The sequence below is a fragment of the Chaetodon auriga genome, chromosome 15 (genome assembly GCF_051107435.1).
Source record: "Chaetodon auriga isolate fChaAug3 chromosome 15, fChaAug3.hap1, whole genome shotgun sequence".
NCBI lineage: Eukaryota > Metazoa > Chordata > Actinopteri > Chaetodontiformes > Chaetodontidae > Chaetodon > Chaetodon auriga.
In genome coordinates this window covers 1731528-1749379 of record NC_135088.1, presented here as the reverse complement: position 1 = coordinate 1749379, position 17852 = coordinate 1731528, and the positions used below count along the sequence as shown (strand labels likewise).

Genomic DNA, 17852 nt, shown 5'->3' with positions numbered 1-17852 from the left:
CAATTGTTTTGTCAGTGAAACGTCACAATGCCTGAAAGTCAGGTCTTAACGTTGAGTTTGAAATCTCGGTCTGACAAACTAAACATATTCAGATGTTCTTAAACAGCAGTGAAAAGCAGAAAACCCTCATGTGAGAAGCTGGAAGCAGAATATTTTACATGTTTCCTGATAAGTTGTGAAGCTCGTCTGTTGGTGCGCAGCATTAACTGGTCCCCTGACAGTTTTCATTACAGCATAATCAGATATTCTATCTACAACCCAGCGATGCTTTTTTTTGGTTATTTCATAGGAAATCTGACTTTATTGTGGGTGCACAGGCACTGTGGGTGATGATATCATCAAGCATGAAGTTGCTGAACAAGCTGGAATCCTGTCCAGCAACAAATGGCACATCGCTCAGCTGTTACCTGGATTTCCCTCATGAGAGCGTGAATCTCCTCCAGCTCCAGGGCCTGCAGCTCAGAGGGAGTTTGAGCCTCCTTCAGGCTTTTCTGGTCTCAGACACACACAGGAGGTTTGTCAATCATTTTGTAATGAAAGTTGTTTTTAATTTCAACAAAAAGCTGTACAGTGGAAGTGCTTTTCAGTCTGCTGACGACAGATTCAGGTGAGGAACCTCTGGGAGGCTTTGAGGACAGAGGGGCTCGTGGCGTATTTGCGGAGCAGACCTCTGGCCTCGTCCTGGAGGGACTTGCAGACGGACGGTGAAGCCTCGCTGAGGTGCAGGAGAACCAGGCAGCACTCGATAACGTCTGGGTGAGGATACATCTGAGAGGAAACACAGACAAACAGGTAATTGTTCATTGGCGCTGATGATTAGGTTAAATCTGGTTGCAGATTAGCTTTGGCACCATGAGGTTAGCACTTCTTTAACAAAGTCTGACCAAAGTGAGAGTACTGAGTGTACGGCAAGTTCCAGGACCTCAGCTCTGACAGTAAAAATGGAATTAATGTGGATGATCATGTGAGGACCAACCTGATCCACTGAATAAGGTCAGCATCGGCCCAGGTACCAGTCAGGTGGGCTGGATCAGTGCAGGTCTAGTTCAGAGTACCCTGCCCGAAGTCATGAAGTCTGTTTTCTGTCCTATTCGTGCTCTTTGGCTGTAACTTTTACATTTTTTCCATAAGTCAGTCTCATGGCTGGACTTCAGGCAGTGGTGGACTAAGTACTCAGTTCTGTTACTTAAGTACAAGTACCACACTCTGAAGGTACTCCACTACAAGTGGAGTAGAAGTTTAAAGCTGCATAAAATGGAAATAAGTAAAGTACAAGTACCTTGAATTTGTACTTGGGTAAATGTAATTAGTTACGTTCCACCACTGATTTCTGGACATGACACACTGTGAGAAGCTAAAATATCTGCTTCTCCACTTCCACAGTGGAGTTTCTGATAAAGTTTGTCCGAATGTCGGTGTGTTCCACCCACTGCCCTCCTTCAGTCACAGCTGGCTTTTCCAGACATGACTGCACCCCGGGAGGCTGAAGCCACGAGCAGCTGCCTCGCTCTCCCTCCATAATCTCACACTGTGTGTGTTGTGAAGGGAGCTGTACCTTGATTGTGTCAGGCACATCAGCCAGCTGTTTCTGCTGTTCAGACATCTTGGCAGACAAAGAGAGCAGAGTCTCCTGATCCTCAGTCCTGAGGGGAGGGAAACAGATGGACATCAGATGGTTCAGGATCAGACACGACTGCAGGAAACTGTCTCTTACAAACATATCAATCAGGCAGCTAAAACATCCCAAAATGTTCGACGTTTGACAGGATTCACATTTCAGATAAGTTACCTGCTGAGTTCAGTCACCAAAGTCTATTAACATGCAGTCAAATGGGAGCTAACTAAGTACATTTGCTCAAATACTGTGCTTCAGTACAGTTTTGACATACTTGTACTTCACGTAAGCATTATATTCTCTATTTCACTACATTTCAGAGGAACCTCTGTACTTTTTACTCCATTAATCTGACAGCTGGTAACAGATTGAGATTTTACATGCAAAACGTCCGACCAGCTCAGAAAAATGATGCATCGTTCAAACTACCATCAAACTACCCAGTGAAGTAGTTAGATGTAGCTTCAGTAATATAATGTAGTACAACACTCAGCAGGGCATTTTCCTGCACAGCGAGTACTTCTGACTTTGATACTTGCAAATAACTTGATGATCCTCAATGTGAAAGCAGCATTTGACTGGTGGAGGTGGTAGTTTCATCTGTAACAATGCTTCATATCTTATGAAACCATAACATTTCGTATGCGAAACAGTGAGATAAGTGTAGTATAAAGTACAATATTTCCCTCCTAACTGCAGTGGAACAGAAATATAAAGTACACTATTTGAGTAAATACACTCAGTGCAACACCATCAGTCAGTGTCACGTCACAAACTCATAAAGAGCAACTAAAGAGTCAGACATCAATAACAGAGTCCTCACCGCTGCCCGGCACCGGCGGACCCCTGGCTGCCCGATGACTCTGCAGTGCTGGAGGTCTGCGTGGGAGCGTCAGCCTCTTTCTCCCCAGAGTTGAGCGGCCCTCCCTGGGCTCTGCTGTGCTGCAGCACCATGGCTGCCAGCCGCTCCTGGATCTCTCTCACTGACCTCTGAACAGCCTGACAGGCAGCGTGATGCTCGGACAGAAGCAGAGATGCATCAAAGTCCAGTTTATCAGACCTCCTGGTCGCCGGGCAGACGCTCTCTTCTGACTCTGATGCACCTCCGTTCACCATTTTGCCCTTCACCTTGTCTGTAGGACTGGAGTCAGCGGCTGAGAGGGGAGCTCTGCTCTGGATCGGGGTGGAGAGGCTCCACCAGTGTTCATACAGATGCTGGTAATGGATGAAAGTCTGCAGACTGCTGGCAGCAGCTTTGGCTTCTTCGTCTGTGGGATTAAGCGTTTTGGAATGTTTCCTGGAGCAAACACTGACGTCACCTGATGAAGGAGAGAGAGAGGAGTGAAAAGTGGTGTGATGGCTCCAGTTACAGCTCAGAATGTAATATTAATACAACAATGCAATTAATATTGATTGATCAAAATCATGATGTGATCAGTCACCACAAGGTGTCGCCACATCAGCCAAAAAGAAACCTTTTCAACATTTGAAGCTTGAGGACTTAATTTTACACTTAAAGGACATGCTTGACAGCGTGAGCCAACATGTGTGTCTGATTAATGACAAAAAGTGTCTTTAAGAATGAAAAGGTGAAAAAATTGTGCTGCACCCCTTCAGAAACGATTCATTGATAACAGACAGACAGATGTACCGTCAGGGAACAGCAGCCTGCAGAGCTCTGCAGAGACACAGAGGTGTCCTGCATCTCTGAAACAGGCCACCGCCTTCCACAGCTCCTTCATCAGCTGCCCATCATCGTCTGATAACCAGCTCAACACCGCCCGGGTCAGATGGAGGGACGAATACAGCTGAACCTGAGGACGACAGGTTTGAGGGAAGGGTCGGAATCATGAAGAGGACGATTCATCAGACTTACTTAAACCTCTGCTCTAACTTGTGAGACACTTCTCGAGGCCATTTTTGACCAGCATATATCTGAAAACACACGGTCTGAAAAGCAGAAAGCAGTCTGAGGACTGTGCACCTGTCTGAGGGGAACGCTGGCAGTGGGCGATGGACTCTCCACAGACTTCAGCTCCTGCAGCAGAGCTCCGGCGCTGCAGTGTCCTCCTGACTTTTGTGAAACCCCAAACTGCCGCTCCCACACATCCCTCACTTTGTCCTGGATGCTGATGTGACGCTCGCCCGGCGACGCCCACAGGTGAGCGGAGACGCAGGACTGCGATACAACCTGAGAGTCTGCCAGCGTCGCAGCCAGCAGCTCAGCGACACAGAGATGCAGCCTGTGGACCTGCAGAGGATTCAAACTATTCCTTCTCTGATTTCACAAAAGGCACAAATCTTTTTCAGACCTTGAATCCAAAAAGGTCAAATTTGCTTAGAGAAAGGTCTCTTTGTGATGCATGTGGCAGCAGAGTTTGTTATTTTCAATATAAAAAACCTCACAATGCAAAACACGATGCTCCTAAATGTGTGAAGGCTTGAAATGCAGATGATTTCAGACTTTGGACTGGCCTCACACAGCATATTCTAACAATGGAGAACCCAAACAGTGCCATCAGCCTTTAATAACCCTGTTTTATAGGACAGTGAAGCATCCATTTTGCACCAAATCAACATTATCTGTGTTGCAGAAATGCTTTTTCCACTGACCAGCAGGCTCTCCTGTGAGCTCAGGACCTCCTGGGCTCCGACCCAGTCCAGAGCAGCAGCCAGGTCTTTAGCGCAGCGCAGCGCCAGCGACTGACCCAGAGCCACCTCTCCTGAGATTCTCGCTACACTGGCCGCCGTTGTCAGCGAGGGGACGTCATTCTTCCTGGCGATGACTTTAGCAGCATCGAAACTGGCACCAGCGGCCAGGTAGCTGGAAGATGGAACAAACAGGAGAAGACAAGTTTAAACAATGTGTTTGTGTCGGTGATTTAACAGATCCATAAATCCTTCCAGTTCTCACCATTTAGCAGCTGCAGAGAAATGTCCGTCCCTCTCCAGCACGGCGGCCCAGCAGGCGTACAGCTCCTTCAGGACGGGCTCGTCTGCTGGCAGCCTGGCTTTGACCAGAGCTATGGCCTCCCTGACATCGAACACACACACACACACACACACACACACACACACACACAAACACACACACACACACACACACACACACACACACACACACACACACACACAGAGCTTTCAACACTGGGATTTAAAAATACAGGGAACTTTCTGGCGTCCCACCTTGGACTGTCCTGCCACCCTCACCGCTGTCCACACACCCCAACACTTTCATTCAGTCATGAAAATTTGAAGAAATGGCACCTGTAGAGTTTGTGAGAGCGCAGCAGGTCCACGGCCTCGTACAGCTTGTTGATTGACAGCAGGTGGGACGCTGCCTTCAGGTACAGCTCCTGCAGACACAGCTGCTTGACGAAGGCCTCCACCGTCCGGCTCCACACCTCGAACCCGGCTGGAGGAGGAAACACACAAGCGTCACTGTTTTACTTCAGGTTCACTCAGCCAAGTTTTCCCTGAGTGACACAACAGGACGTAAGCTCTGTGAGCGATGCCAAAGTTAATTTTGAGTTAGTCTCATCAATTTGACTGTTAGATTTAAGCTAAAATCAATCTGTATCAGAGGTTCAGGTGTCAGCTAAAGATCAAAATAACACAAGTACCCATTGGAGCGATGGAGAGCAGGTGGTCGTTCAGCTCTCCTCGCTCTGTGGCGAGCTGCAGCGCCCCCTCCAGGTCTCCGCTCCACAGCCGCAGGTACACGACGGAGTCGAAGTGACCCGCCTCCACATGACCCTCCTCTGAAGAACAGCAGAACAGATGACTTCACTGACACGACGTGAAAACCTCACTCCAGATTAACATAGTAAACAACAGGAAATGAATCCTGAAGGACGTGAACATGTTTTATTAATTATTCTGTGCTGAGCAGACAGTGAACATACAGCACGAGGAAAGCTGTTATTCCAGGCTGAGAGAAGACAACATACCTTCTGCCTCAAACATGCGGTACAGAGCCTGTCTGTCAGTGAACAGGCCCAGATGGATGTGCTCTCCCTGGCCTGGGACGCAGCCTGCAGGGGGCGCTGGAAACCACACACACACACACACACACACAGATATACCACATCATGTTATAGGTCAGACAGGTATATTAACGTCTCAGATTCAGAAAAACTTTAGTGATCCCTGCAGGGAAATTGCTTTGTTGTGTGTATGTGTATGTGCCAAGGGTAAGTAAAATAACAATAATTTAAGAGTGAAGACTAAAAAATGCAAAATAAAATAATGCTGATAATAGTCCTGGTACCAAAATCATCTCTTCTGACGTTAGCAAGGCGGTCTGTTACAGCTCCACATGCTGAATGTGTAAATGTTAAAATGAGTTGGTATGTACAGGATGTGTGTGGCGGGAAACCCTGTGTAATTTCTCGTTCTTATCTTTTCATGTTCCATGGCATCAGACAGGCACAGCTGCAGAGTTTCAAAAGGTTAAAAGTTCACTGATCTAAAACTAACCTGCCTCGATTACCTCGACCTAAACCCCTGGTCCCACGCCAGTTTTCCAGCTCGTAACGATGAGGCTAAACTGCTGTTAGCATCTTCCAACCAGATGGACACACAGTTTGTAATCAGTTATTCCAAATCATCAAAAAGTGTCTTTCTCTGCATTATAATCACCAAACTTGTCCGTAGCAGACTCAGTCTCACCGTTGCTGTGTTTGACAGAGGCCAGACTGATGCAGTCTTGCAGCAGATCCTCTTTGGGTCGATGGTCCATGGAGGTACTGATGGGCATCATGGAGCGAGGCTTCTTCTTCTTCAGTAAGTTTAAGTCTGGAGATGCACACAGACAAAGTCATACTGTTACCAACAAAACCATACAAACACGCACCAAAACAACACCAAAAATACACGGAGCTGAAGCTGCTCTCTCAGATCAAAGACGTACCTGCTTTGTCTTTGCTCTTTGAGACAGTAGAGGATTTTCTTTGTGTCTCAAAAGTGGCTGAAACAAAATTTCAGAACAAAATTGTCTTTTCACTGAACAGGTCACAACAATCTCACTGCTTCCAAATCTGCAACAACTGATGTTTTCTACCCTGTTACCTGGTGGCACAGGACTGTTTGTTGAGCTGACTTCATCTTCGTCATCTTCACCAGACAGCTCCTGTTCCATCTCCACCTTCTGTCCCCCTACACTTGGCTTTCCGTTCATCTCTAGCGGTGCAGCTCCTCCAGGCCCTGACGCCTTCTTGTTTTTCCTCTTCTGCTTGGGATTAGCCTTCATCTTCTCCTTTAGGTCGACCATCTTTTTCCCTGAGAGGAAAAGCATGTGAACGTTACAGTCTGCTGGTTACACCAGAAGGCAGACACCCGTTCTCGGGTGCTGGAGGACGTGATTCTCGTTGCTTCAACACTGCTGCACAGACGGATGTTCACCTTTCGGTGGCTTTGTAAACTCTTGTTTGGAGACTCTCCACTCCTGCAGAGTGAAGTCCTTCCCTCCCGTCCAGATCACATCTGGGTCAACAGGGGACCAATCCACGGACAGCACATAACCAATGTGACCGCGGTAGTTAGAGACGGGCGCCGCCTGCAGCACGTCCCACACCTGAGCACAAGAATGCAATAAGGCAGCACCAAACTATACTTACAAACTGAAAGTTTGGACAGTAAAACATAAGTAAAAGAGAATGTGAAAACTCGCTTTTTGACATAAACTCAAGTTAACACTAGAAAGACAATATATTTAACGTTTTACCATCAGCTTCATTGATTTTTGTAAATATCTGCTTATTCTGAGTTTGATGCAGCAACACGTTTCAAACAAGTTGGGACAAGAGCAACAAAAGACTGAGAAAGATGTGGAACGCTCCAAAAACACCTGTTTGGATCATTCCACAGGTAAACAGGCTCATTGGTAACAGGTGAGAGGATCATGATCGGGTATGAAAGGGACACTCGAATCCAGACCCCTCAAAAAGGAACATGGGTTGATTCAGACAGACTCTGGTGCATCTGACAGGAACACCATCGTGGTTTTCTGCCCATGATGCTGGCCTGGTACTGACCTGGGCTGTGCCATCGTATGAGACGGTAACCAGCCAGGCGTCGTGGTGTGGACTCCAGGCCATGCCGGTGATTTTAGCTGTGTGACCAGACAGGCTGCGAAACGGCTCCGTCAACACCACCGGGCTTTCTGGAGGATTCTCTGTACAAAGCGAAAACACCAATGTCAACACCTACCGAGTCCTCGCATATTTAAGATGTAATGTTCCCCCAAAGTAGCTACTGGAAGTCAGAGCACTGTTGTACTTGGTGTGTCCCACCTATGATGGAGCGGAGATCGTGCACGTAGACAGTGGCATTGCTGGAGCCCGAGGCGAGGAGGTAGTGCAGCTCTGACAGGGAGCTGTGCTCGTGGTGCCACCGTAGCGTGTTGATGATTTTGTGGTGCTGCTGGATGCTGCACAGCAGCTTCAGACTGGGAGCCTGATACACATCGATACACCTGCAGCAGAGAGCATGAGGTCAGACACGTGAAAAAGGAATCGGTATGTTTTACTGTGACTGGTTTCGATGAAGTGATCAGTGTTATCCTCCCTGATATGGAGAAGTTTTCAGACTCAGAAAGAGTCTCGGGAGGCTGTAAAAAGCCTTTTAAAAACTTTGGAAAGCTTTGATGTTTCATGCTGAAAGAAATCTTTCCTGACTGCATCCCATGCTAAAGCTAGCTGACTAGCTAGTTACTGCTGGTTTCTTGATCAGAATTTGCTTTTTGCTCTTTATTGACTGTTTTTCCATTCATATCATACATTTGTGCTTGTGCCACTTACTGGAAATTTACATAAAAATACCATATTGATGTTCTTTAAACCTACATTAACTTATTTTCTGCCACTTGCAGCAGAATGCAGTGCTGAAAGGTTAATATGTGAAACTTGCTAGTAAAGAGTTGCTTTTGTAGTAATCCAGCAGATATGAATACGTATTAGAATTCTGTTTCAGACGACCTGATGAATGTTAAATACAATCTTCACCCTCTTTCTAGCTCTGGTTTTGCTCTCCACCAACTCCTGAGGGAAAAATCTGGCTCTTTTGCTGCTAAATGTTCTGCCGTGTTCGCCAGCTGTTTGCTAACTTTGCCTGTCGTTTGGTGGTGTGCAGTGGATTTGTTGAGCTCTTTCCTTGGAACAGCTGCCGGCTACACCTGGAAACAGCGCTGATGAGAGCGTTGAGACTGAACCAAACAGGAAATTTGCCGGCGGTAAACCAAAACAATGACCTGAGAGAAGCTGACAGGCAGACTTGCGTGATAATTCTCTGTGTGGTGGGAAATTCACTTTTTAAAATGTGACTCTAGCAACCACTTTCTTATTTTACAGTGTAGATATTTCATCCATTATTAATATAAAAACACCGATACCAATTGTAATAATTTTCATCTTTGTATGACGTCACTGCTCTTAAAAGTGAATCAAATCAGCGATGCTACAAACACAGCTGAAGCTCACTTCACAGATTAATGGTATTATTGTCCCTCGACAGTCAGCCGAGCCTGTCAATCTGTGAATCTGTCTTTTTTGGGATGTTTAAGTGTTGAGGTGAGTCAGTTTGACACAATCAGAAACTCAGAATGTGACCTAGTTAGAGTTTAACAGTTCACACAGAAGCAAATCCATTATTCTGTAGCCTAAAGACTGCACACTGTCAGCGGACAGTTGGTCCCTCGCAGGACTCCGCAGGCTGATGGTCTATTATGAGACGGGTCAGGCCCGGCCGTTCACTCACCCGTCCTCGTTGCCGATGGCAACCACTTTCCCATCTGGCTTCCAGCTGAGGTCGGTGTGCGGAGACAGCTTGTGCTGTTGGGAAGCAGAGCTCACCTTCGTAACCTATTCAAATCACCGCCATTTACATTCAACAGCAAGCGTGGAGCAACCTGTCGCAACCGGGAGCGTCGGCCATAATGTCTGCATGATTAAAGCTTTGACGCTGAGAGGCCGAAGTCCGTGAACGTCTCCTGAATTTCCCTGGGTTTGTTCTGCACCTGGAGGTGTGTTTGTCAGGTTTTACTGTGGCTGACAGGTGCTTCTGGTTCACTAAAGGCTTTCGAAAAAGTCTGTGGAGGTCTGTGTGTGGATGGAAGCCGACAGTGAGAGCAGGCACACTGACACCAATTCATTTCTCTGTATGTATAATGACTGTTTCACTGCTCATCCTGGAGTCAGCAGCACAAACAAGCCCTATTTGCCTCTGGGTTACAAGAGCTCAGTGGTGGGTGTTCAGGTAACTGCTGCCGTCTGGTTTATCCCTCAGACTTAAGGAAAATGTGATTTTATGACTATTACTGACTCTTGTTGTAATAAAACATTCTACAATTTGAAAACTACTTAAATCCATTTGAAAACAAATGTTCACGAGCGGTCCTCTGTGTTCAGATGCCGTCCACTGCTAAAGGCCGATGTGGACCATGACGGCCGAATGGATGCACGCAGGGAAAACCTTCTTTATTTACTTTGCTCTGCGACGCTGTCAGATGAGTTCATCTAATCACATGCTGCGTGGCTCACTGAGTCGATCGTGGCACTAACCCACACTGAAGAAGCGTGTACTTAAAACTCAACTAACAACACGGGCCGCAGGTTAAATGACATCATCATCGCACCTTGATGTCGTTGGTGTCTCTGATCAGCCTGTCGATGTCGGACGCCTCTCCGCTCAGCTTGGACGGATCGTGCTGCAGGATGACGCCCTCGCCGGCGCAGCTGTACAGGCTGTAGGACGGCTTTCCTCCTGCTGCACCTGAACGTCACACACACACAAAACAAGCACAAAATTACAGGTGGTTTCAGGGTGGCGGGTTGTCTACTGACTCTGCGTTTTTAAAAGTCTTTTCATTCAGCTGCTGATCTGAGTTTTGAATTTATGCTACTGATGGAATGATGACAGCATAATAATGCAAGTGCAGCCTTTCAAAAAGCATCCATTCCTAAGAACATTCTCTCATTTGGCTTAAACCCAAAATGTTCCCACACTGGAGCTGTGGAGCGCAGCTTTGAAACTAAGTCTATTATTCTTCTTCTAAACTTTCTGGCTGGAATTATGCAGTCGTCGGGACAAACACAGACCAGCCTCGAGTGACATATTACCTTCACCTGGTTCGCCGTCGCTGTGTGAGCTGCCTGAGCCTTGCCCACGGTGGAAGTCGCAGATGCAGTGTGACCAGAAATGACAGCAGAACGTGTCTGCAGAGTGATTTCTGTTCATTCCGCTCAGGTGCTGCATCCACATGTAATACTAATTTATTTGGCATCTTGGCGAAATATTTGGTGATATTCTTATATAAACAAACATGCATGTAAAAACACAGGAGCTAAAATCCAGTGATCGAGGTCACGTCCATATATCGTCTCACAGAGGTCCTTAATTACTGAAATCGGTGCAACAGGTGTTTTTATAAAGGGACTGGAGTCATCAGCTGGAGGAACAGGTGGCTCAAAATGCTTGCTTTGGCTGCATTTGTGTGCACTCACTACGTATAGTTGAGAAACACGGAGGAAGCAGCTGGTCCTAATCTCCTCTGCACACCTATTGTAAGACATCCCCACGATCTGAGCCAATGAGATCGTGGTACGTCACCAGAAACGTGAACTGAGCTGAAGTCCGCGGATAAGCAAGTTCACGGCTCATTTTGAGCCTTCAGCCGATTGTTGGATACGCTAATCAAAATGTCATCTGCCGACAGCTGCTAAAATTAACTTCCTACGTCTTGATTTCCCCACGAGCGGCTGAAGTGGGGGGAGGTGATCCGTGAGTGTTTTCTCCGCTCATTCAATTACAGAGTCAATTACAAAACGGGCGTGCAGAGATGTTTGGGCTTTTTGGCTGACTCACTGGTTTTCGGCGTCCCACCGCCTGAGTTTCTGCTGGGTCAGAGCGTTCAGAGCAAACAGCAGCAGTTGCTAAGAGTTCATTAGGAACTTACCAAATGACATCGGGGGGACTGGGGGTCCCCAGGCCAGTGTGTACACTGTTTTGCGGTGATAGGAGCTCGATATCTGAGGGGGCCTGGGAAGAGATGAAGCAGAACAAATGCCTGGTCAGGAGTAGCTGACGCAGATAGCTGCAGGAAAATGGGGCTCAGGGGCCGTGAGGGATTATGAGAGGAGTCTACAGGGCCCCCAGCATTAAAAACAAAAACAAAAATCAAGCAGTCGAACTTCATGACTCTCAGAAAAGTCTCCAAATTCAAAGTCCAATTGAAATCATCCCTTTTCGCAGAGCATGAAGTCATTTCTAAAAGGTGCCCTGTGGAGTTTTACTGTAAGGAAACAAGTCGTGTTGACGTTGTTTCAATCGTTGGCGCAGCAAACATGTGGAATGCATTTCATTTCATTTTTTTGGAATATCTTCTTCTTCACTGCTTTGTTGGCACGTCGCTACGCTTCTTTACATGTTACTGTCACAATGTACAACAACATTTCTCCAGAGTGCAACTAGTGGTCAAACAGCCCCATGAGATACCTTTAAGTTTGTCCATATTTCTACTGTAACTGAAAAAAAGGGAAAAAAGCCTTTTAGCTTTGTGAATGTGTTCATGCTTGTAGATCAGAAGGAGACATTACATAGAAAGCTAATGTTTAGCTTCTGTCTCAGGTCATTAGCTAACATGGATTTCAAGTCTGAGGCTCTTGTCTGGCTGTTCATTAGTGTCACTGCCAGCTAATCATGAGGTTTAAAAATAAATTGATTTTAGTGGCAGAATACACAGAAGTTATTCCTTTTGGGCAGATTTCTTCTGAAAACTGAGCACAGGTCATGTCACTTGCACAGAAGATCTGTAAATTGCAGCAGCTATGAAACTAAAGTGAAGTGATAAAATACAGGAAACTACTAGAGAACATCATTTAATCACTCATAATTCAAACCACAAAAAAACCTTTGAATAATGAATCTTACTTGTTTGAGAAGACATCGTAGACGCCAACTTTACCGTCGTCTGTTCCAAAAGACAAGGATCCTTCTTTTTTCGGGTGCCACGCCAGCTGCAGGGAATGAAAAAAGTTTCTCGATGCACTCAATCTTATCTCAAGTGCCACTTTTGTGACGTCTAAGAGTTTTGAAATGAGTAACGGCTGTTGATAATGGAGGACGCTTCGTAACGATCAGACTAATCCTCTCCACAGGATGGAGGCTTCGGCGCAGATGTGTCGGGTTGATATTGGCTCTTCATTAGATGCCTGATATCATTCAGCCATTGTCGCCGAGCTCAGACACCGAGCGGGTCCGAGGATTCCAGTGAAAAATTAAAGGATGCTCAAACTGATAAATCACAGTTGAATTATAGCAAGTTTACAAATGTCGCTCTTGAATTGTACGGCTGCGAGTGGCTGATAGGAGTGTGTGTGGTCTTATCAACAGCTCAGTGGAGGATTTTATTAAAAAGCAGCCATTTAGACAGTAGACAAATGTCACCGTCTTCTTTGTTTCTTTGTCTCGCTGCTCTGAGACTTTCTAACACATTTCAGAAAAATTCAAGATATACAGACAAGTTCTCTGTAAATTCTACACATCTTACCGCCGTGACTTTGGACTTGATGCCCTGCCAGAAGGTCCTGGTGTCGTACTGGTTCTGGGTGGTCAGTGTGTTCCACACCCGGATCATGTTGTCACCGACGCCCAGAGCCAGACACCCTGCACCCACAGGGGAGAAGGTGAGGGCGTAGACGAAGCCGCCCAGGGTGGGCAGAGTCCAGCAGCAGTCCAGAGAGGCCATGTCCCAGCATTTAATCTGCACAGTAAAAAGTCAAGACAGGGTTATTTCAAAAATGCACGATTCCTCCAAAAAGCAGCGTGTCAAATATTTCAATATGTTTTGTTCTGCAGAGTTCACAAAAGACCAAACATTTCTTTCCTCTGGCAGCTGCAACAGATATTCAGACTTAATGAAGCTTCCACAGGGTGAAGTTCAGCCTCCAGCAATTAAAAGTTTTTATTTAATGTAGGTTATTCTTTACCCAATTTCAGCTGATTCAGGGTTTTCCCTCTTTTTTTTTTAGAAACTGTCGAGTTTCTGTCTTGAAAAAAGCTCAGATGTATCCTGCTCCATGCAGGTGTGGATGTGCGAAAACAGCAGAGCGAGCAGGGCTGAAACTGCTGAGAGCGTCAAGCGAGGCCCGACTCGAGCCCCAAACCACCAGGCAGGATGAAACATTACCGCAGAAAACCTGCTCAATAAACAAGCTGCTGCGGCTGATTCCACGTCAGCGTCATTAGAAATGAAGCAAACTTTTCCGGAACGTGTCCGACCAGAGAAAGGCGACCCACCTCTCTGTCCATGGAGGTGCTGATGAGCAGCTCTCTGTCGTCCTGCAGGTGGACGGAGCTCACGTTGAAGATGATCCTGCTGTGGTTCTGACCCTCTGAAGACGTCCCAAACAGAGTCCATTTCTGCTTCCCTGTCCTGGTTAAGTCCCACATGACCAACTCACCACTGGGGACACAGACACATATATGCAAATAAGTCGATCATGTTCGTGCAGTAAGCTAATCATTTGAAGATCAGTCGTGTCCCCTGATACATGTAAATTCCAGTTCACAGCAAATGAACAAGCCAAACATACAGACATACAACATACATATAAACACACAGTGAAAACGGTCTAAGAGGTGGATTTACTGGCGAATTGACTGGTGTGTACCTGAAGCAGCTGGACACCAGTTGTGTCGGTCGTCCCTTTGGCCAGTGGACGTGGAGCCAGAGCCTCTCTTTGACCCCGGGGTCGACTGCAGATCCTCTTTTCTTCACATACGGCAGCTTCAGAGTCATCACACCTGCAGGGGGCAGGAGATGAGGAAACACAGAAGGTTACATGTTCCAGCTTACCTGAAGGCGTCAGCCGTGAGTCCTCTGTGGATTTGAGCTGCCTTATTTTTTAAAGTCCATGATTCTGATTGTGTGCTGATCCTTTTTGACATACAGACAGTTTGTTTGCAAATGATTGCATTCTGTTATTTACATCTTACTCAGCGTCCCTTTTTTGGAGTGTCAGTTGTACCAGAAGCCCATTTTGGAAACCTCCATTTAACTTTTCTTCAGAATGTTACTATTGTGCAATGACATTCAGATTTGCTGAACCTCTTACCTTTTCCCCTCGCTGAGCTCCAGATCCTCACTGTCTGGTCCTTGCTTCCAGACGCAAGATAGCAGCTCTTCTCGTCTCCTGCAGACACTCCACTGGTGGCTGTGTGATGAAAAAAAGTCCACATATCGTAGAAATTTTCTGTATTTTCTGTAACTTCTCAAAATGTAAAAAATGTTCACACGGTGAACAAAGGAAAGAAAAGCTGTAGTGTAGAAGTGCTGTTTTTCTAAAGCGACTGCACACCGCTACCTTCACTGTCCTCAGGTCTGCTGTACAGGGTGTCCTCCCCGGCCAGCGGCGACCACGCCAGAGAGTGGATCTCATCGTCGTGTCCACGGAGACGGTGCATCACCTCGCCTTTCTTGCTCACATCAATCAGCACGATCATCCCATCTTTGTACCTGAGACAGAATAATGTCAGCGTTGTCATCACTGATATTCAGATTCTGCTTTGGTATACAGCTTGAGGTTGAGTTGACTTCCACGACCATGGAAGCAGGGCATCTTCAGATGATTTGAATAAAATGCAAAGAAATCTAAGTTTTATGGATTCTGGGGTTTATTTTTACTTTTTGTTTTAGTCTGAGCTCCAGGGAAACGTTTGGATTTATTTCAAAAGTTAAGTATAAAAGAAGTGCAGAGGTAAGATGCAGCATACAAGTATGAAAATCAGCCCAGAGGGAAGCATCGCTTCAGCTTTGGATGGGTCAGCTTACCCCACAGCCACGGTGCTCCAGGTGTGAGGGGAGCAGGTGAGGCAGAAGATGGTCCTGGGCTCGGGGAAGAAGCTGGCAGTGTCTCCTGTGTGGTGCCAATGACAGACCACAATGCCCTTCTCGTCCCCCGACACCACCAGATTTCTATCTGCCGGAGACCAGTGAACCGCCGTGACGGGGGTCTGTGTGTGGGGAAAAAATAACCGTGGTGACATCCTGTTGATTCTCTATTTCAAATGTATTTTACTAGTCAGGCTCCAGTGGAAGGTTTTTCTTATGACGGTGTTGATGATACTGTGTCCAGAGCTTTTCTACCTTTACAGGAAATCAAGCGGAAATATCTGATATGAGTGTCTTAGTCTGAAAACATTCACTTATGCTGTTTATGAATAGAAATTCAGACCTATTTGGGGCCTGAATCTGTTCTCAGAGATGAAAGCCCAACCATCCTCTCAGGCTCTGGCTTTTTTTCAGATCAACCTACAGAACAATTATCCCTGGAAGGCATCATTTGAAGCAAATAATGGAAAGTAAATAAGCAATGCCCTCTCTAACCTTGACAATTGTTTTGAAACGCCCTCAGGGGAGTCACTGAATTGCTGCAGAGGAGCTGCTTGGAAGCCGGCAGCAGAAATCTGTGCTGTTCGTCCCCCTGCAGAGTGAAAACTGTCCTCCACATCCTGTCGAGCTCAGATGGTTAACTTTCTCTCGACAGACCGGGTCGGCAGCCCACTCTCGCCGTGACAGAACACAAATATGAGAGCAAAATGTGTGACAGTGAAGCTGACAGGCTCAACTATCTGCATCATCACTTCAAGCAGACGAGACGGGAAAGAAAGCTTCACATCTGAGGAAGCCGCCTCAGTCTCACCTCTGCTGCTGGTGCAAAGCTGACTGCAACCCGCAGGGGGCGCCAGCATGTCGCAACATGCTCGTTCCCGTTTTAATGGCACCACGAAACAGCAAAGTCAACACTCACCTGATGAGCTGCGTGCTCCTTTATAAGAGCTTTGTTGTCTGAGTCCCAGAAGCGAACGCTCCCGTCGTTGGAGGAGCTGACGCAGATGTGACTCTGTCCTGCATGCTGACAGAACGAGAAGCCTGACACCACGTCTTTATGGCCCACAAGCTCGCCTGGAAAACACGGACAGAGCTGGAGATCAGCGGTTTGGCAGATTGATGGTTGAATAGAAATAAAATAAGCAATTTGAATACCTGAATAAGACCATGGGAAACATAACTGGCATTTTCCACTACTTTCTGACTGGGGATGTGACGTTGGGTGGGTCTAATGAAAGATGCTATTGAGTTGCATTGTGGGAATTGTAGGATCCAGAGCATTTGGAGATACATTCATTCTAAAAGTCAAAATATTTGGAACTCTGCTGCATTTATCTAATTTTAAATGTCTCACAGACCCCCAAACTTAATGGATGTGCAATAATAAATTACTGGAATAGCCCTTTAATTGACCCCCTTTAATTGATTATTCATTGTCTGAAAACAGTGAAGAATGTCCATCATAACTCTCCAGTTCAATGTAATGTCTTCAAATTGCTTGTTTTGTTTGACAAACAATGTAAAACCTAAAGGTATTCAGTTGACAATGATGTAGAATAAAACAGAGAAGCGCAGGAAATCTAGGCTTGTTCAGTTTAAGTGCTCAGTGAATCAGTTCCAAAAGGGCTGCTAGCTGAACTTAAGTAGCTCTTTCATCTATGAATTTTCTGTGATTGACTACCTGAACAATCGACTTATCATTTCAACACCAGACTTTTCATATTACCAATCCAGCCATGTGATGAGACTTGATATTTTCTTTTAGCACACGAGCCCAAGAGCTGTAATCATCACACCTGGGGTGTTCTGATCACCTTGATTTGGACCAAAACACGGTTTGTGCCTGACTGTAACGTAACTTTTAGGCTTACAGAGGCTGAAGGATGAGTGCCAGAGTGAGTGATCCTGTATAATATGCCGTGCACTGACAGCAGACTCACCTACAACCCTGCAGGAGGATGCGGACACGTCAATCAAATAGATGATGTTTCTGGCTCCGACGCCCAGTAAACCCCTGCTGTTGACGTCACTGCAGCGCGAGCAGTACCAGTTGGGAGAGGCGGGAAGCGACCTTTCGTGCATGATGCCTCGGACACTTTAAAGTTTATCTATTCTTTAATAAAGCCTGATAAATCAAAACCAAACTTCTCACATGTTACCTGCACTGTCGTAGTGACTACACTACCGGCCGTACGGCCAGCGTGGTGTCGTAAATCCTGCCAGTGCCGACTACGGAATCCTAATAAGGTCAAACATGCCAAATTTTCAATTTTCAAACTACAAATTTACACTTTCTGCCAAATACCGTTGAATCATTGTGTGATTCAACAGTATTTATATAAGTGACGA

General features: G+C 46.2%; 1 protein-coding gene across 2 annotated transcripts; it reads right to left on the bottom strand.

Moving 5' to 3' along the window:
- Positions 1-523: 523 nt before the first annotated feature.
- gemin5 (gem (nuclear organelle) associated protein 5) lies at positions 524-17667 on the bottom strand. Of its 2 annotated transcripts, XM_076751250.1 has the most exons (28): positions 17444-17667; positions 16423-16577; positions 15444-15625; positions 14977-15128; positions 14728-14826; positions 14284-14416; positions 13910-14075; positions 13161-13373; positions 12542-12627; positions 11568-11650; positions 10248-10384; positions 9371-9444; positions 7909-8090; positions 7651-7790; positions 7019-7190; positions 6686-6895; positions 6528-6584; positions 6287-6412; positions 5566-5661; positions 5239-5376; positions 4883-5030; positions 4530-4649; positions 4229-4439; positions 3600-3866; positions 3267-3429; positions 2439-2934; positions 1556-1643; positions 524-768 (listed from the first exon to the last, which is right to left on the bottom strand). In XM_076751250.1, exons 1-28 carry the CDS (start codon positions 17583-17585, stop codon positions 604-606), a joined length of 4401 nt encoding a protein of 1466 aa, XP_076607365.1. In that variant the 5' UTR covers positions 17586-17667; the 3' UTR covers positions 524-603. The 2 variants fall into 2 exon arrangements, with proteins under 2 accessions (XP_076607365.1, XP_076607366.1); XM_076751251.1 differs by lacking the exon at positions 17444-17667 and having other exon boundaries at positions 15999-16533.
- Positions 17668-17852: the final 185 nt, after the last annotated feature.